Source organism: Zootoca vivipara, chromosome 11, assembly GCF_963506605.1.
Source record: "Zootoca vivipara chromosome 11, rZooViv1.1, whole genome shotgun sequence".
Lineage (NCBI taxonomy): Eukaryota > Metazoa > Chordata > Lepidosauria > Squamata > Lacertidae > Zootoca > Zootoca vivipara.
This window is the reverse complement of record NC_083286.1, coordinates 3,642,788-3,663,857: the sequence shown is the minus strand read 5'-3', so window position 1 is coordinate 3,663,857 and position 21,070 is coordinate 3,642,788. Positions and strand designations below refer to the sequence as shown.

Genomic DNA, 21,070 nt, shown 5'->3' with positions numbered 1-21,070 from the left:
AAACTTCTTGTTCACTGGTTAGAATTACTTTCTTTATGTAGAACTACAGCAGGTAACGGGGACCCAGGTGGCACTGTGGTTAAACCACTGAGCCTAGGGCTTGCTGACCAGAAGGTCGGCGGTTCGAATCCCTGTGACGGGGTGAATTCCCGTTGTTCAGTCCCAGCTCCTGCCAACCTAGCAGTTCGAAAGCATGTCAAAATGCAAGTAGATAAATAGGAACCACTACAGCGGGAAGGTAAACGGTGTTTCCATGTGCTGCTCTGGTTCACCAGAAGCGGCTTTGTCATGCTGGCCACATGACCTGGAAGCTATACGCCGGCTCCCTCGGCCAATAATGCGAGATGAGCGCGCAACCCCAGAGTCGGTCACGACTGGACCTAATGGTCAGGGGTCCCTTTACCTTTTACCTTACAACAGGTAACACTCAAATTATTTTCTTCACTATCAAATTATTAATTTTTCTTTCCTTCTTGGAGAAGAGTAACCCTTTCCCAAACATAGCTAGCGAGGAGAAATAGAAATGCTGAGAAAGGAAAAAGGAAACTTCTCTTCCGGTGCTACAGAGACAAAGTGGACAAGGAGTGTGGGGAGGGATCTTAAAGATCACCCAGTCCACTGCCTCTTAATGGGGCACTCCCTGCCCCAGTGAGCCCCAAAGACGGGGTTTTGTGGGGCAAGCTCATCCCGGTTAAGTACGGGAACACCTATCTCTTCATCAAGCAGAATGTCAGGCATCTCCAGTATTCTGCATTTTTCATGTGTGATCAAACTTAACCAGTATGTCTCTGTCCTTATTTCTCTCCCCCTTCCTACCACAATCCTCTCAATTTTTATTCTATTGCTCTTGTACACTAGTTGTTTCATTTTGCATTAATTTCATCTCATGGGTCACAGTACTAACATCAGAAATTATGGACGGATCTACACTTAAAGTTTTAAAGGTTCAGGAAGGGTTAAGGAATTGTTTGGATAACATATATGGACACATAACGTCTTACTTTTAACATTCATAATGTGCTATTGAAATGTGACACCAGAGGGTGGTGCAGAGCAACCAGCAGTAGGGAGACAGCATTTTGGAGAAAAAAACAAAGGTAATAAATGTTTTATTTTACAAGTGACATTTTAGAACAATATATCTAATATGGTTCTAATAACATTAAATAGGTCAGTGTAGATCCAGCCTATGTTGCCATTTGGGGAAGGAAGGGATTTTACATTATATTCAGCAGAGAAACAATTTATGACTCTCCTTTGTGGCATTCAGTAAAAAGTGACCTGGCTTCACATTTTTCATAGCTTAGCCCAGGACCAATTCTTGCATTTCAATTTTTATCCAAAATCATACCCGTGAAATATAAATTGCCAAGGATTTATAGTATACCTGTATCTACTCATAAGTCTGGACTCTCTACATGCTATATAGGCAATGCTTAAAATGGGGCAGAGTGATGCCTTACTTTAGTCGCTGCACTAATGTACAGAGTCCACAAGTGCTTCTGCATTGTGTGGAAATGTCCTAAGTCAGTGACAGGATGGTCAGTTCACACATGATGTGGAAGTACATATTGACAGTTCTGCATAGCATGACCACACCAGGTATAAATGGAAGCTATTTCAATTGTTCTCGGCTCAACATGCTTCAGACTTAGGTTGCTGAATTGCTATTTGAATTGCAGGTAGATGTGGTATACATTCTTCCAGTGTTACAATCTGTGCCATGGAAGTGACTCCTAGATGATTGAAAAGTGATCCTCCACCTGCTTTGAGTTCCGTAGGGATTGTATAATGCAATGATGCAGCAAAATGACAGCGTGTGGCTTAGAGTGCTCATGTCAAAACTGGAGTTATATAGTACACAGCTTTCAAAATAGCAACTGACCTTTTCTGTTTCTGATTTCAGTAGATTCTCTTCCTGACACCATAGTCCCTTATTTTTAGACTACAGCAGACTTTTCCGCAGAAGAGTATCTTCAAAGGTTACTTATAGCTAAGGTGTGAGTTTCACTGAAGGCTTAAATAAAATATCAGCATCATGGACATGTACAGAAAAGGAGCATTATCAGTTAGATCTTAAGATGCTGTTAAAATTATAGTTATTTACTTCAGTAAGAAAGCATCAATTTATTATATACTGGATTTACATTTCATGCTACAGCCCTTCTTTTTTTAAATTTTCATTTCTTAAATCTTATTGGCTTTGTGAAGTACCAGCTGCTCATACTTCTCAACTTCATCTCTATAACTCTTGAAAAGTGTGAAAGATTTTTTTTGCCAAAGATAGGTTGCCTCCTACAAGCCCAAGAAATAAACTGCTTTTCTCTGTGAGTGTTAAATGTCATTTGCCTAAAACCATGAAATTTGGAGACTAATTCACAGTTGGGGAATGGGCATGATCACACAGATACAGTAAAACTACATTTTACATGGAGATCCTTATTTTACCTCAGAGTAAAAAAATCACCCAGGTTTTAAGATTGGTCAGAAGAAGAGTGAATGGACAGAGGCTACAAAACCCTTTTCTCTCTGCTGGTTATTTTTCAGCTCACAATCACTCCAAACTGTGCTTTCACCTACTTGGAGGTTAAAGATATGGTGAAAAAATGGGGATCAAGATGAAGAAACATTGTTGGGGGTGTTTATGAGTTGTAAAAGGACCAGAGAGAAAAGGGTTAAGCAACTTCTGGCTTATTAGACTCCAGACTGATTATTGGCTTAAAAATTTTCTCCATCTGAAAATGACCAGAGGGGAAAGGATCAAGCCGTGTCTCCATCTTCCCTCCCTCTGCCCCCACTAGCAGCCTCCCTAGACTGACCTTGGGTCCTGTGCTGTTCAGACTGTTCATAGCAACAGTGCCTTCATCTCAGAGATGTCTTGTGCCAGAAGTAGGATGCCAAACAAATGAGGCCTATAGATGGGACTTGTTATTTCAAAGGAAGTCTATGCCATTTTCTTCCCTATGTTCCTTTAGCAAGCAGTGTATTTTGTTGCCTAGTTTTGTGGTATTTTTAAACAAGAGTTTAACATTTCCTTGTTTTATAGACAGCTGTGCACTAAATTTAGGAGCACAAGCTTAAAAGCAGTAAAGCGCTTTCCTGAATAAAGTAAATAAATAGACTTGGAAATGAATACCTAAGATCCATTTTTGACTTTGACCATTTTGCTTCATTTCCTGATCCTTATTAATTATTTACTTAAGAGAAATTAATTCAGTCTGTTTTAGGAGATGGCATTTTCTGTTTAAAATTTGAATGTGCAAAAATCTGAAACAAGAAGGGAATTGTAGTTAGAGCTCCTAATATCTTGCAGTGAAATCTATTAAGAAAGGGCAGAGAAAGGGTGGGGGTGAGCACTGATTAGGTAAAAAGGTAAATTACCCCTGGACGGTTAAGTCCACTCGAAGGTGACTATGGTGTGCGGTGCTCATCTCATTTTTTGGACCGAGGGAGCCGGCGTTTGTCCACAGACAGTTTTCTGGGTCATGTGGCCAGCAGGAATAAATCGCTTCTGGCGCAATGGGACACTGTGGCGAGTGCTAGAGCGCATGGAAATGCCGTTTACCTTCCTGCTGCAGCGGTGCCTATTTATCTACTCGCACTGGCGTGCTTTCGAGGCTCCCCTTCTTTCCCCTGCAGTGCTGACCCTTCACAACCTTTCGCTTTGATATCCTGCAATCTTGGTTGGATCATTTTTTATAAATAGACGATCAGAATAAAAGTACCCAGCGAACAAGAAAGATGGTTAAAAATGAAAGAAAGAAAAAGTTACAAACCTTTCCTAGGTTTGAGATTTCTGAAAGTCTGAAAATTTCACAATTTGTGGCTCTCCCCACAAAACGTCATTTTCCTTTGAAGGTTCACTGCTCAGAGAAAGAATGGAAAACTACAGCACATCCTTGACTTCCTTCTCACATGTTGGTGTCAGCCAGTCAATTGACCAATAGGAATGTTGGTGGAAGACTAACAGCACCCCCCCCCCCGCTGGTGTCTGGGGCAGAGGTTTTTAAAAGAGATTTCCCAAAGTTGTTGAGCCGCCCAGCAACCCCTGTGATGCCCGACAGCCCCCTGTGTCCCCCCCCCCCCGGTTTCCTACGCTACTAACAGTATTGGAGAGAGATCCTTAATGTGGCATAAAGGTCAGACCCGTCTTTGGCCCCATAATGTGATTCAGCATACGGCCCTCATGTCTTTTTATTTAGGTCTTTTCTGCCTGGCCCAAGAATAAACTGATCAGAGCCCAGCGTGCTAAATGTGTCTCCGAAGCACCTTCTTTCATTCATTTGTTCCTCTTTTCTCTTGAGAGAGCCCTGCTTTCTTAGCATCCTCTTCTTATGCACAGGGAATAACAGAACTTTGAAGTATGTCTCCTAAAATACTGATAATCATCCTCAATTAAAATGAATAATGAATTTTAATTTGCTACTTACCCTTAGGATACAGTTGAGTAGCTAAGAGCTCATTTCAGCTTATACACTGACTTGAGTTCTCTTAGGGATCCATTTTGAATTAATGCTACATTGGCTCAATGGCTTCACTCTGGTGCTTGGAAGTATTTATTTGTATCATTTTATCACACATTCTCTTTCTTAACTAGAACAAATATTACTGCCCCCAGCGCTTCAGTACTGCTAGGTCATTCATGATAAATGGCATGCTTGTGGACCCTAGTCCAAAAGACTGGCATATATTTTTCTGGAGGAGCTAGGAGTGGGACCACCAGGAGAAAAGTCAGTGAACCAGAGGCAATTAGTTGCATTAGTTTTATAAATGGAATTTACAGCAACAGAGATTAAGCTACAGATGAGCTTTGCTACAGGATTCTCTGCTGATGTTTAAGAGACAAGGTATGTACATACATTGATAAGAACATTACTGACGTTTTTGGTGGTAAAGAGACTGACTTTTTATTCCCTTATAACATGCAGCAATTCGCTCACTGAAGAAGCCAACTTTGGCGAAACAAGGCACATAACCTGGGTAACCTTGTCTTTTGCTTTTGGATACTTTTTGCATTCGGATACTCCCTTGCCACCTTCATATATACGTCTCGTCTTCACCTGGATGCTCCGCTGCCACCTATACTTGTCAGTGCACTTGGACATTCCAGGGCCAGCCCTACGGCCAGGCTGGGTGGCGCAGGGCACCACGGCGCCGGCCCGCCCGCTGGCCGGTCCGCTGGCCCGCCGCGCAGCTGCGCCCACGGCAACCGCGCTGTGCCTGCCCGCCCGCCGCGCAGCAGCGCCTGTGGCAGCCGCGCTGTGCGCTGCGCCCACCGCGCTGGGAAACGGGGCGGGAGGGTGCCGGAGGGATCCGGTGCACCACGGCGCCAGGGACGCTTAAGACGGCCCTGGGACATTCTGTGGAATAACCGCTAACTGACATTGTCAGACACAGTATATTCCAAACTATATATATTCCTGGTAGCGGTGAACAACAACAACAACAACAAAAATCTCAAGTATTACACATCCATTTGGAAGTACTTTTGAACCAATTTATATGTCATATGGATACCCAATATGAACTACAACATATGACTACAATATGAACTACAAGTTATTCTGCGTTATACGTTTATAAATTAGTGATTGAAGTTATTCTGCAATATTTGTTTATAAATTAGTGTTTGATTACAGCTGCCGGTTACGCTTGTTGTATAATTGATACTTGTTACTCGTAACCTAGGTTTGTGTTGTGTGATGTTTAAGAGACACCAACAACAGGATTTGATGAGCTCAAGTTCAGGTTTCTAAACAGGGACATTAGGGATCTTCATTTTGGGTCATCCAATAACACTTACAGACCTTGCTGACAAAGGTCTGTATAGTTAAAGCTATGGTTTTCCCAGTAGTGATGTATGGAAGTGAGAGCTGGACCATAAAGAAGGCTGATTGCCGAAGAATTGATGCTTTTGAATTATGGTGCTGGAGGAGACTCTTGAGAGTCCCATGGACTGCAAGAAGATCAAACCTATCCATTCTTAAGGAAATCAGCCCTGAGTGCTCACTGGAAGGACAGATCCTGAAGCTGAGGCTCCAATACTTTAGCCACCTCATGAGAAGAGAAGACTCCCTGGAAAAGTCCCTGATGTTGGGAAAGATGGAGAGCACAAGGAGAAGGGGACGACAGAGGATGAGATGGTTGGACAGTGTTCTCAAAGCTATGAACATAAGTTTGACCAAGCTGCGGGAGGTAGTGGAAGACAGGAGTGCCTAGCGTGCTCTGGTCCATGGGGTCACAAAGAGTCGGACATGACTAAACAACTAAACAACAATAACCCTTTTTTCTCATGTGAACATATCAGTAGTTTTAAGGAAAACACTTATGGGCTGTAAACAACAAGATAAAGATTTCTTGTTGACGGCAGTCTTCCCTGGTGCTTTTGACTCACCCACCCCTTGCTTGATGACTTACAGTGGTACCTCGCTAGACGAATGTCTCACAAGACGAATTTTTCACAAGATGAATGTGTTTTGCGAATTCAATGGAGACTCGCAAGACAAAGTTTCCTATGGCGCGCTTCGCAAGACGATTTTTTTTCGTCCCATAGGGTGCCTCGCAAGACAAATTTTTTAAATTCGTCTTGCAAGGCACCCTATGGGAAACCGCACTTCAATGCGTTCCTATGGGAGCCGCTTCGCAAAACGAATTTTTTTGCTATACGAAGCGACTCGTGGGACGAATTAAATTCATCTTGCGAGGCACCACTGTATATCTCACATCAGACCTGGCAAGGATGAGCATGGTTTTGCCCAAAACAGGCTCTGAAGCCTGGCCGGCCAGAGGATCCCCACCCATGGACAAATGGAAGGGGCTAGCCCTAGTCTCATGCTAGTTTGCTTTTCATTTCTCATGACATATTGATTTATTTAAAATATTCCTACACTGTACTGCCTTTCATTTAAAAAGAAACAAAGCAAAGCTTAAAGGTAGAATCACAACAATTTGTGAAAAGACATGAAAAGTACCGCAAGGCAAGCAGCAACTCTTGAGCCAGTGCAGTTCACAGTAAGAGGATTTTACTGGCAAGCAAAGTGTTCCTCTCCTGCTCTGTTCAAACATTATAGCAAAGTTACAGATGCATTTTGTAATGTTTTTCAGTGACACGGATGCCTTTGCCACAACTGTAGTCAAGGCTAACTACAGAGCAAAGCTGGTTTTGAGGACCTAAAAACTGACTGTACCACCCATTTGCTGCTCCTTGGGTAGTAAGGATGCTTAATTTGATCCTGTCAATTGCAATTAAAACACATCTAATCTGCACTTCCTGGACTAATGTGCGTATCAGAACGTTATGACATCACTTGGATTTCATACTCCTCTGAATATTGTGATGCAATAGTTTTTAAATAGCATTTAAACACGTGCTTAAAAACAACTTTTATTTTTAAAAATGAAGATTAAGCTTGAAACATGACAGAAAACACTTATGGATAGTGTTTTTAATGTTTTTTTAAATATTTGATGTTCTATTGTTCTTTTAATTCTGCTGGGAGCAGCCCAGAGTGGCAGAGGAAACTCAGCCAGATGGGTGGGGTATGTATGTATGTATGTATGTATGTATGTATAAATAAATAAATAAATAAATAAATAGCAGATGTGAAATTGACGCAGATCAGAAAGGTTGAATTTTGGCATAGAGGGAGTTGCTTAGCCCAAGTGTATAGCAGTGGAGGCTGGTCTCTTAAGAGGAGTGGGCACATGCCCACCGCCCTCAGCCTGCTTTCAGCTAGCTCTCCCATGTCTGCCTTCTTACAGCCAAGCTAGTAGGTGGCACTGCTTGTTAGTTGCCTCTTCCTTAGTCTAACTGTAGCTCTTGCAAAATTAAAAAATTCCTTCAGTAGCACCTTAAAGACCAACTAAGTTTTTATTTTGGTGTGAGCTTTCGTGTCCACGCACACTGAACTCCAGGGAGGACAAAACTAGGAGGAGTCTGTTTTGCCTTGTCATGGGCTCTTGCTCCACCTACTGTTGGTCTTCTTGCCTTCTTCCCATTGGACATCAGCCACTACTTACAAGAAGGAATTGCCTGTGTAGAAACACCCAAAAGGGAACACACAGAAACTTGCAGAGCCATCACATCAGAGAGACATTCTGGTGCAGAAATGGCTTTTCTTTGAGAATATGCTGAGAAGGCACAGAACAGTTATAGCCTCTCCTCTCAGTAAAACTAGTTTAGCTCTCTGTCTGTGAGCTGCCTTTAGCTTCTAATCCCAACTATTATGTCCAATAAGAAAAACACCATTCTGAAACAACAAATGCTACTTTGGATAATTTTTGTTATGTTCTTTGAAACATTCTCCCTCTCATACTTGCATGCTCCCCCTGCTTAATATTTCAGGAATGTTATAAGAAGAAATTCATATCAAGCCTGTATCAAAAACATTTTTATTTGCACACTCCCTTTCTGTGCTACCAAGTTCTTATTTACGGCCACAAATGCAGGAAAAAACAACAGCAACAACAACCCACCCATCCCATCCCATTCCAAATGTTAGACAAGAGGAGCAGGACATTAAGACTTGGAAAAAGAAACCATAAATATACTTGAGAATATATACAGGATGGGGCATGATTCCAATCTCTCTCTCACACACAATTTGTCCTCTGAATCTGGACTCAGACCTTATCCTCTTGTCCTTTAGTAGGTATTTTAAAGTGGTGACCACAGAAATTATAGGCTTCCCACATTAAAAAAAAGATTATTGTATTTATATCCCACCTTTTCACCCAAGGAACTCAAGGTGATGTACATGGTTCCCTCCTTATTTAATCAGGCTAGGCTGAGAGGCAGTGACTGGTCCAAGGTCAGCCAGTAAACTTCATGTGAGGATTTGAACCCTGGTCTCCCAGATCCTGGTCCAACACTCTAACCACTACACCACACTCTGTTGCCACATGCTTGGCACGCTATCACCTACCCCACTTCTCTGTTACCTCTGCCTTCATGGGCTAAAAGGCTCAGCTTCTCACAGGCAATTGGCTAGGCAGCCCTCATTGTTTCTTTCTCTGCTTCCACCCTCTTGGATGGAAAAATTTGTTGCCATAAATGTCAATTATAGCTTTCATGTTACTTATTGCCTACAAATACCGGTACTGAAAGGGTTTGCTTCTCATGAAGCACATGGGAAGAACACACATTTTGTCTCTTGGCTTCCACCAGGGACAAAAGCTTGTTGTCGTTGTTTTAAATGAAAGCAAGGAATCCATCCCAGGTAATGGTCTAAAGAGGCACTGGGTGGCTTGGATAGACTCCCGGTGAAACCTGGTGAACTGGGAAATATGGAGAGCCTGTGTTGGATGGTGCAGGCAGGGCCCTCCCAAAATGAACGGGCACACGTCTATACAGACACCTCTCCAAATTCTCTCCTTTGCCCTCTTATGGGGTAAGTCCTGCTAAAGACTTCCATGATGACTTTCCCCCTTGATTGTCCAGGACAATGTCTTCCTGTAGCCATAGAGGGAATGTTTGGTGCTTTCCATTTTCTATTCAGTTACCCGTCCATTTGCTATGTGTGGTGGGTTTTCTTCAGCTAGTTCTCTCTGGGTAGCAAGTTCTCTTGCGGTCAGCGTTTCCTTAGAATCTCAAGCGTGAATTTATAATTAGGGTAATTCTTTCATTTCTCTGGAAAAGGGATGCCTCAGGTAATTATCAGAAGAAGCCCCCTTCCCAGCCTCCTCCTCCTCTTGTTTGCAAATTCTTCTAGCAACAATTTTTATTTCAAGGATGCCTCAAACATTGTAAACAATTATTTTCTGCAGCTTAAGAATTTGGGATGGACAGATCTGTCAGTTTTGGTTTCTCTCTGTTTCTCATTTTTCTAATTTTAAATTCAGATCTCCACATATTTGCAGCATTTTGTGATTTTTAAAAAGACCCTCAAGAAAAATAGAGTGCAGTTTAGTGTGAATTTTCCCTAATAAGCACATTATTGTATGCAGTTTTGACTAATTTCCTCTAATATTATGCATTTCAATGCAGACTTTTCTCATAGATGCATTCTGTACAAATTATTTGCTTGGAGAACCACATTGCAAAATGCAGAAAAGTACAAATTTTGAAGCATACCTGGATTTCAGTTCACCTATTGGTTTGAGAGGTGCAAATTAGGTAGTTTCTCAGTGGGCAATGATTGGCAGAGCCAACTTTTTCTAGTTTTCTCCCCATCCTCCTCCCTGCTGAGCTGCACAAGGGAATAACTGAGGCCACATTCACATCATACTGTAATAGTCATGGCTCGCCCAAAGAACCCTGCAAGTTGTAGTTTGTTCTGGGTGCCCAGAGTTGTTGTTGTTGTTAGATCACCTGTTCCCCTCACAGAGCTACCATTCCCCAAGTGGTTCAGCAATTAGTCCCTCTTCCCAGGAAAACCTGGGGGTTGTAGCTCTGTGAGGGAAAGGGGGTTTTCTAACCATTTTCAGCACCCTTAGCAAACTACAGTTCCCAGAGTTCTTTGATGGAAGATGTAACTGCTTCAAGTGACATGATAGGACTTCAAATGTTTGGTCTGGTTGTGGCTTCTGAGTAAGGAAGAAGAAGGTGACAGTCAGTGCCCTTCCCTGGACAGATTGTAAGTAGGCAGAGCTGACTAAAGTCAGGCTGATGTGGTCATACCAACATGAAACAAAAATAGATGCAACTTTCAGTGGTGGAAAATAATGACTTGTACAATATACTATACATTTGACTTTGTTGACCACAGCAAACTATGGCAAGTTCTTAAAGAAATGGGAGTGCCTGATCACCTCATCTGTCTCCTGAGAAATATCTATGTGGGACAAGAAGCTACAGTTAGAACTGGATATGGAATAACTGATTGGTTCAAAATTGGGAAAGGAGTATGACAAGGCTGTATATTGTCTCCCTGCTTATTTAACTTATATGCGGAATTCATCATGCGAAAGGCTGGACTGGATGAATCCCAAACTGGAATTAAGATTGCCAGAAGAAATATCAACAACCTCAGATATGCTGATGACACAACCTTGATGGCAGAAAGTGAGGAGGAATTAAAGAACCTTTTAATGAGGGTGAAAGAGGAGAGCGCAAAATATGGTCTGAAGCTTAACATAAAAAAAAAAAAACAGGATCATGGCCACTGGTCCCATCACCTCCTGGCAAATAGAAGGGGAAGAAATAGAGGCAGTGAGAGATTTTACTTTCTTGGGTTCCATTATCACTGCAGATGGTGACAGCAGTCACAAAATTAAAACACGTCTGCTTCTTGAGAGAAAAGCAATGGCAAACCTAGACAGCATCTTAAAAAGCAGAGACATCAGCTTGCCTACAAAGGTCCGTATAGTTAAAGCTATGGTTTTCCCAGTAGTGATGTATGGAAGTGAGAGCTGGACCATAAAGAAGGCTGATCGCCGAAGAATTGATGCTTTTGAATTATGGTGCTGGAGGAGACTCTTGAGAGTCCCAGGGACTGCAAGAAGATCAAACCTATCCATTCTTAAGGAAATCAGCCCTGAGTGCTCACTGGAGGAACAGATCCTGAAACTGAGGCTCCAATACTTTGGCCACCTCATGAGAAGAGAAGACTCGCTGGAAAAGACCCTGATGTTGGGAAAGATGGAGGGCACAAGGAGAAGGGTACGACAGAGGACGAGATGGTTGGACAGTGTTCTCGAAGCTGTCACCATGAGTCTGACCAAACTGCAGGAGGCAGTGGAAGACAGGAGTGCCTGGCGTGCTCTGGTCCATGGGTCACGAAGAGTTGGACACGACTAAATGAGTAAACAACAACAACAATATACACAGATTTTCTAGTTAGCGTATGGAACAAGAAACTTGTGCAAAATGTTTCCGATACTTTAGCAAAGCAAAGAGATATGTATTTCTCAGGAATAATGGGAGAGTCAAATGCAGGTATTGGACATGTCTTTTGGAAAATTCTGTATCTGTGATTCACATAAAATATGCCCATTTTCTAACTACTTTCAATACATGATTTCAAAAATAAGCAGGACAATATCACTTCTGAAATGGCCCTAATCAAAATGGTGCCCTCCATGATGAATTACAACTTCATTTTGTGAGTTGATGGGATAAGTAGCCCAACTTTTTCAGACCTGGGACCCACTGTTATCATAAACCTTCAATATGGGATTCATTTTTTAACACACACACACTCTCTCTCAACCTCCCTCCTGCCTTCTATAATCTTTCACTTCTAAAACCTTTTTTATCCTTTTAAAAACCAAGATCCATTCATTTGATATCAGTAACTCAATATCAGCATATAATACATTTTAGAAAATATGCAAGTAAGTAAATATCAAACAGTCTTATGTAAAGCTCTAGGGGTCAAAAATCAAATAATGTAGTCTGCCAATTTTAAAATACCTTTGGCTCCAAGCCATTTCTAAAAGGTAAATGTACCCATGTCCCAATGATCTCTTGTGCCAATCCTAGGAGATACCTCAGAGTTGATAGAACAGCTGGGGAGTTCTGTGGGGCAGCCATTTGTCTTTCTCTTTAAACACCTCTAAGAACAACTTGAGTGTGCTTGCATATACACTCCTTTGGATCATTGTCAACTGTAATGATGGTGCTGGTGATGATGATATTTGTATACTGCCCTTCATCCAAAGATCACAGGGTAGTTCACAAGATAATAAAATACTGCTGAATATGTTGAGCTAAACATTTTGACATTTTTAATCTGTTTATGTATGTGTGTGTGTTTTGTTTTAGTAGCCGTGATGCATCACGCTGGAGCAGGACTAATTATCCTGGCTGCTTTGCAGAAACATTTTTATGAGAAAATTGCCCCCTCTCCTTCCCAATCTTTTGCCCTCAAAATGATGTGGCATAAACAAAACATGAAGTGGGTGGGTGGGTGGGTGGGGGGTGGGGGGTGTATTCCACTCCTACTTGGAACACTCACAGCCGTTCTAAACAAAAAGGAAGATATTTGAAAGGCTTTGGCACTAGTGTAAATTGATTAAACCTCAATTAGGAACACTGCCAGGGGCCATCATTTGTCAATTTTATAGTGACCCTATTAGATGGCCCAGAACATAAGATGAACTGGATTAATTTATAGCAGGGATGCACAGCGTAAATCACTCTACTGTTTACTAGGAACTTTTTTCTCACCCAAGAATAGCATGACTATGTTAACTACAAAAGTTTTTTTTCTTTTTTTCATTTTTATCATTGTGCTCTTTTTAATCCATTCTGTACTGGTACCCTTTTCTTTTTCTCTCTTCACCCCAAAACACACATTTAAAAATATATATATGTTAATCTTCCTTCCTTCCTTCCTTTCCCCACTCTACTCCATCCATAGCTGCCAAGTTATCCCTTTTTTAAAGGGAAATTCCCTTATGCTGAATAGGCTTCCTCGTGAGAAAAGGGAAAACTTGGCAGCTATGACTCCATCCTGTGCTCTGTTGTATCACAGCCCAGCCCAGTCCACTCGCCTCTCGCTTTCTCTCTGCACCACCATACATCTCTGTAACCCTCTCTGAGCTTCTCCCTCTTTCGCTTTCCCTTTACCTCCAGGTTTCTCTACAGCCTCATTTTACCTTTTGTAACTCATCGCATTCTCCTTTCCTTCTACCACCCCAGAGAGCTGCAGCTCCACTTCTATCATTCCTCTTTTTCCCTTCCTTCTCCCAAGGATTTCTTTGGAGCCTCGCCTCATTACTCTCAACTACTCCTGAGATAGCACATGTCTCTATTTCTCTCTCTGCACCCCACTGCCAGTGGAGGCTTGTCTGCTAGAGCAAATGGGGCACTTCCCAACCAATTGCTGCCTGCTCTCAGCCAGCCCCAACCTGCCTTCTTACTTATTTACACCCAGCTTAGTGGGTGGTACTGCCTCAGAGCTTCTTGCTCCTCTGTAGAACTTGTCACAGAGAGGGCGGGGCAAATATAGAATTAGTTGGCTCTGCCTGTTGTTACCTCTGCTCCACCTATTGTTGACATCTCTGCCTTCCTCCTTACCAGTCCAATGAGCACCAGCCACCTTTACTCTTTCTCCATCCCACAATTTTTCAGCATGCTGACTTTGGTGGCAATAGGCTTTCAACATCCAAACATAAATGACTCATAGAATCATAGAATCATAGAGTTGGAAGAGACCACAAGGGCCATCCAGTCCAACCCCCTGCCAAGCAGAGAAATAATGTTGGACATGACTAGGCTGTGCAGCACAGCATGGTGATCTCCACTGTACACCACAACATTCAGAGCAAGAGCAACACACCAGATGGGATGGAGTCTTTCCCCTATTTCCCCAGGTTTTAAACCCTTTTAACACAACCAACCAGTTGCAGTTAAGCCACAATGCTAACTTTTAAAATGCAAAGCCCGCTTAATCTACATTTCCCCAAACAATATATGAACTGAAACTCATCTAACCTTCAAAATTTGGAGTTTTCTGAATTTTGCAATGCGGTTCCCTAACCTGGAACTGTTTATAAAAATGAATATATTGGGGAAACTGTGCATAACAATGCTTACATTAATGAAAATAACATACAAAATGGCCTTAGGGAAATTCATTGCAACCATTTGACTATTACACAAAGCTGCATACAAAAATGTGTACATTAAAGAAGAAACATGCAGTAAAATGCTGATGAATTTTCAGGAGGACTTTTTAAAGAAATCACAAATCAACATGGAAATGTGATAAAGTGAATGTAATACTGTGAAAAAGCATAAACGGGGCAGTACAAGAGAGGCTATTGAGAGAGAACAGTATTGCATACACACTTTTTCAAGTGAGTGCCTTTTGTAGGACTTTTCAGACAAAGACCCCGGGCCCTAACCATTTAAACTTAGGGGAGTTTAGAAGAGTGGGAAATATGTGCCATTTTCAGAAGGGAACATTTAATAATGTTTAACAGTAATTTCAGAGATGGTAGAAATTAGTAGATGGTAGATACTGTGGGAGAACTTCATTTAACATTGCTTTATTTGACTTTAAATTTTGTTTTAGAAATGCAGAAGGAATCAAGTAATTTTCTGTATTGTAATTTACAAGGCTTCATTCCAAGGATTGTTGAGAGCACTTAAGACTGTAATCATATGCGTACTTTACTTGGGAATAATTCCTTTGGTACTGAGTGAGAACCACTTCTGAGTAAATGGTCTAAGCACAGTTTAGCAAAGGCAGTAATGTAGTTTGCGGGTGTGTGTGTGTGTGTGTGTGGTGGCACCCTTTGAATTTGTCTAGGCGTGGTGTCAAAATAATTATTGAATATGATTAGAACTTTTAAATAGATGCCCTGCTATTCGATTGCGTCTCAGTTGCATCTGCCTAGGCTCTTGCTATGGTAGTAGTTAAATTACTCACTAGATGGCAATATTGATCCATATAAATATAGTTGAGACGCATACACAGGCTCTTTAAAGGAAGAGTAGAGTAATTAAAAATGGTTTTCTATGTGGGATCTTAAAAAGTAGTTGTGGGGAAGAAAGATAAAAGGAACAGCAGCACAAGGCGTCCCTAGATGAATCAGTTTGTGTGCAACGAAGAAGTCTGGGTTGAAAGAAAACGAATAAAAGGGGGGGGGTGTTCTGTAGCTACCGTAATTGATCAATATCTAGTAAACACATTCAAACACGGGACAAGCTACTGCCTTGGGTAAATTCAGCAGAGTCCGAAGGCATGACATTTGCATAGCACCCAACAAGCACCTCTAAACTGCAAGCAAAAACTGCCCCTGTGAATAGGCTAGGGGACTCTAATGCTATATAGCCTTTTCGCAAAAATTCTCAAGCTTCCTTGTAGGAAAAAAGTTCCCATACCAATTCAAATCAGCATAAGAAATTGGGGTGTTTCGGTGAAAACAAAGACAAGGTATGTATAAACATGTTTCAGTATGCAAGTAGATGCCACCCTGAGCCCTGTTTAATACATCTGGGGTTCTTTTCCACTGAGATGAATGGGTGGTATCTTTGGAAAACAAATTGTGTTGTGTAAAACTCACACTAGGATTTTCAGCTCCTGTTCTAAAAGAGTCCCTGCGAGTTTTTAAGGACAGCAGAGCAAGGAGTAACTTGGCATCTATGGGATGCAGCTTTTCAGCAGCACACCTGCTAAACCTTTCTTTGTCAAGCCAAGGAACAGGATTCCCCATTTGCTCAGGACCTGGCAATACTAGAGCAAGCTTCGATTGGCAGACTTGCTTTAAAGGCAGCACAAGTAATCTGCATAGAGTGCTGAGCATTCAAGGCTTTTATGGAGCTTTAAAGCAAAAGGAAGCATTGTTCAATTTTGCAAGGAGCTAAGCGCTATGATCCCAATCTGGAAAATGTGGTTAGAACCTTTTCAACCCTCAATCATGCTTTCTCATGGGATGGCCTGGGACCTAACAGGGTAGCTATTGTATTCTCCACCCCCTCCCAATCACTGACTCATACTTTGTTTATCACTAATGCAACTAGATCAAACGGATTTTAATATCACATTTCCATTTTTAAAATGTTGCAATTATTACATGTTTGGGTTGGATTAGGACCAAGCCTGCCATTTCCAAGGGGGCTCCCTCCAATTGATGGCACATTTTTATTTGTACATTTTTATTTATCTTCATGCCAGGCAATGTCTTGCTTAAATTTCTGCATACCCTGCTGCTGTCAATTTCTAGGAAGGGAGGTACAGAGGAGGTCGTTTAGAAGACATGCCTGGTGACCTGGAAGTCCTACCAGATGCAAAGGAGAACAGGGATACATCTGAGTGAAGAATTAATATTTAGCTGCTGTACCTCCTTCTAGGGACGTTGGAGAATATGGATGAAAGTGGAAAAGGAAGCAGACATTGCTTCAGTTTGAGTGTTTGTCTGTGGTCAGGAATGTAAATCAGTCAAGCGGATGAAATAGGCAATTACTTTTTTACGTTGTTTCAATGTTTCCTTTCTGTTGAAATGTATGTGAGTTACATAAGCTACATAAATAGTTATTACATTAAATAATGGACAGGGAGATGAATAACTTAGTATTTGCCAGAAAGCAAACTGCAGCACAACAGAAACAGCGCTGATTGCAACAAACACAGGTCAACATGGAAATTGTTGTCTTCTTAGTACTTTACTGACCTTATCTCTTTAGGAAAGAGCTCAGAAATTGGACTGCATTGCCAACTTCAAGGGAACAGGAAAGACACGAGAAGGACTGGCTAAGCCAAACCTGAGTTCATTTCCAGTGCTTTCTACCCCTGTTATCTCCCTCTAAAGGGAAGAAGTTGGTTCACTGACTGCATCACCAATGCCACAGCCCATAAAATATGGTCTACCTCTTCCCTCAACATATTGTATTTTAAAGCTCAAACTAACAAAATTCCCTTTTCCATGGTTGCGCACTGCATGCTTTTGTCTGTGGCAATCCATACTGGTTGAACAGTCTTTCTTCCCTGGTGGACTTGCCTGACAACACCTTTATACAACTTTTATGGCCAGGTCAAGACTTCTCATTCCTTCAGTCTCTTAGCACTTTGGGGAGTGGAATATTTAGTTCTTTTGGCTTTTTAATATGTGTACACTTTTAATATATGTATTTAATTATATGTACACTGCTTTCAGCCTTTTAAGGAAAGGTGCTGAAGAACTAAATATTTCAGCTGCTGCATTGGTGTCTTGGATATTTCTATGAACAGCAAGTTCAAGCTGCTCTTACGGGGCCAATGGTTTGTATGCATGACCCTTAAATTAAAGGTACTTTAAGGGAGGATAAGTTTAAAAAATACGAGAGAAACTCTACCATAGATATCAGTACAATATGCATAATCTGAAAGCAAAGTAAACAACTGGTTGGTTTCTGTAATTAAAACACTTCTTATGGGTATGAACAAAACATGGCTCACCAGGAAAACATCACTTTTCTTGCTATGCAAGACACCTAACAACAAGGTTATCAATCATCACCATCACAGTTGAATAAATGATACCCTAACATGAAACCACATTTTCCAAAGAGTTTACAAAGACAGTATGAACCCATCTATTTGAGATCCGGAATGCAGTTTTACTGGTATGAATCCAGAGTGTTCAGTGCGAGATCAAACAATGATGTTGTGCATTGTAATTAATTTAAGAGTGAGTTCTATTAATGATCTACCTTCAGAGCTCTTTGTTGACAAGAATGTGTATACTTGTCAAAAAGATCATTAAAGCCCTCCTGATAATGAGCTCGTTTGATACAAGCTCCCTATTTAGTAATTATCACTTGATTGATTCATCAGTGGCTCTGGTGTTTCAGCTTCATAAACAGATCATGAATTGCTCCATTTACACAATGTAAACATGTTAGAATTCTGTAAACTTAATCCACAACAAACCCAGTCATACATATGCCTCAGGGCCAATCCATTCCAAAGGAAACTGCACGGTTAGAAATACAAGCGCACAGAGTCATTATGAGAGGTTAAAGGTAGGCTTTTCTTACCTATTTCTGCCACGGTTATCCCAGGAGCTAATTGCCCATTGTTGCAAGAGCTATAGGTAAACAAGTTTGGTACAGAAGTGAGGTCATAGATAGGTTCCTGCTTGATCTGTTTGATTCCAGTCATGTCTAAGCCAGACTGATCTGGGGAGGGCTGGGCAGAATCCACATTGTAATAGCCTTCAGACTTTGGCAGGTCAATGACGTGCCCGTTTGAATAAGTGCCACCAGTTTCATTGTTTAGGTTGCTCAAGCCATTGGTGATGCTATTGCTGTAGACTCGGGCCAAAGCTTCAGCCTCGCCACTTTGCTGCTGCCGTTGCTCTTGCAGTCGCTGTTGATGCTTCTGTACCTCAGCGTACAAGCTGTCCCTCTGCTTTTTGGACATCCTTCCAAACTTTACAGCTGAAACAAATCAACCAAAAAAAACACCAGGCATTATTGGTGGTGGTCAATGAAGTTGTCTGCAAGGCCAGTGAGGAATCTGTTCGACCTTATGCTCTTGGCTGAGTTTGACATGCAACAAATATCGGGATAGTTCCACAGGGTTGGTGTGACTACCGAGAATGCCCTCTGCCAGGTTCTCTGTAACCTCACAACTCGCAGGGAGGGAACCGCCAGAAGGCCCTCGGAGCTGGACCTCACTGTCCGGGCAGAACAATGGGGGTGGAGACACTCCTTCAGGTATACTGGGCCGAGGCTGTTTAGGGCTTTAAAGGTCAGCATTACCATCCTGACAGTAAGAGGTGTTTGACAGTGGAATTTGCTGCCAAGGAGTGTGGTGGAGTCTCCTTCTTTGGAGGTCTTTAAGCAGAGGCTTGACAGCCATCTGTCAGGAATGCTTTGATGGTGTTTCCTGCTTGGAGTCTCCTTCTTTGGAGGTCTTTAAGCAGAGGCTTGACAGCCATCTGTCAGGAATGCTTTGATGGTGTTTCCTGCTTGGCAGGGGGTTGGACTGGATGGCCCTTGTGGTCTCTTCCAACTCTATGATTCTATGAATGCCCCCCACAGATGTCAAAGGGATAAATAACTATATGACTTTCAGAAGACTCAAGTTTGGCTGATTATGTTACATAACTAGTATCCAGTTTTAAGATCACTGTACTGTAATTTACTTTCTGTGGAGCCTGCTTCTTAGAGCAACCAGAACCTACAATTGGGCCAGAATGCAGCATCCAGCCTCCTAGCTGGGGGTGGTGGGGAGTGAGGCTTTCACAGGCTGGTCCTTAAAGAACTTCTCAGTTTGTTTCAAAATCCTAAAGGCTCTGAGTTCAGAGTATCTGAAGATGCTCCTTTTACTAAATCAAATGTGTTTTGAGCTCCTACTGGAAATATTTCAAAATATTTATGTTTCTGTTTACACTGCAGCAGGTTAGTTTCTGATTTAAAAGACAGAATTGTGCTGTTTCATTTAAATATATTTTTGTTAGCTCTGGTGACGAAAGGTAGAATATAATTTTAAAAATACACACATTTGTCTATCTCTGTTTTCATTTCTGATATGACGGAGGAGACTCGATATGGTAAGCTCTGCTTTGATCTAATGGGGGCAGTTGAACCATATGATACTGTCATCACAAAATGGCAACCCGTTGCTTTCTTACATGTGCACCTGCTGCTACATTTTTGACAGACAAAAGCCTTAGGGTGTAGCCTGTGATCCTTACCCCAGTGACTTACACCAAAGTAAGTCCCGTTGAAACCACTAGGACCTGTTTCCAAGTGAATGTGCCAAGCAGCCAACATCCTGCTGTGAATAATGAGCAGGCCTGCGATTTCTTTTTCATCTCTCCATGTTCACCAAAGAGCAAACCAGTGCTCTATAAAAATGTACAGCCTTCAGATTTGTATCCTGTGTGATTTATCAATTTCCCCCAAACCTTTAATCTGTGCACTAACAGGATTAGTACCTTCTGAAGATAACAAGCCCTAAAGCCCTATTATCACAACCTGTCAACGTGGCTGTTATCTTCACACACTTATTTTGAAGGGAAAAAGAGAGAGAATGTTACAGGTTACAGTTAAGGCCTAGGGGGAAATAACAGACTTGAAGGTAAACACTCTACAGGAATGGCATTTCTTCCAAAGAAGCAACATATTCATGTATTACTTTCCAGATATACATTTGCAACATATAATCTTAAAGTGCTAAATGTGTTCATTCCTCCTGAGATGAAAGAGGAAGAAATTGTGTTTCCATCGGAATAAGTCAATGTCATAATTCAAAGGCATGTCTCCATCATTTGCAAAAGGCAAAGAGACGATTGTGCAGTGGCAATATCGTAGCCAATGAAGTTAATCCAATTATTGCTAAGTGATTTTTTCCTTTTTCTTTTTTTCAAAAGGCAAAGCAAGAGTAAGGTTTTCGCAACCGTATTGTCTAGTTTGATGCACTCTTGGCAGCTGTGCTCTGTAGAGAAGGGCACATGGGCACCCTACATAGTCTGGAGCCCTCTGCATTGGCAGGACAGGTGAGGGCTGCACCCGAAGAGCACCACATTCTTTGCTGCAACTGAAAGTTCCCAATGCCTAAAATGAACTCTGAGTGGACAAAGAAACCTGGTTCTGGCAAGGCTGGGCTTGAAGGATGTAATAAACGCAAGACAAACCTATTGAGATCAAAATAGGCCACAGCTTTATTGATTTCAGATGGCAGTAGGTTTTGGT

At 41.7% G+C, this 21,070-nt stretch overlaps 1 protein-coding gene across 1 annotated transcript in view; it reads right to left on the bottom strand.

The window, feature by feature from the left end:
* The window catches only part of RORB (RAR related orphan receptor B), a 156,586-nt gene that overhangs the window by 17,101 nt on the left and 118,415 nt on the right, over positions 1–21,070 (bottom strand). Inside the window, exon 4 of the mRNA XM_035100238.2 lies at positions 18,407–18,808. Coding sequence (XP_034956129.1) covers positions 18,407–18,808 — 402 coding nt within the window. The remainder of the gene's footprint in view (positions 1–18,406; positions 18,809–21,070) is intronic.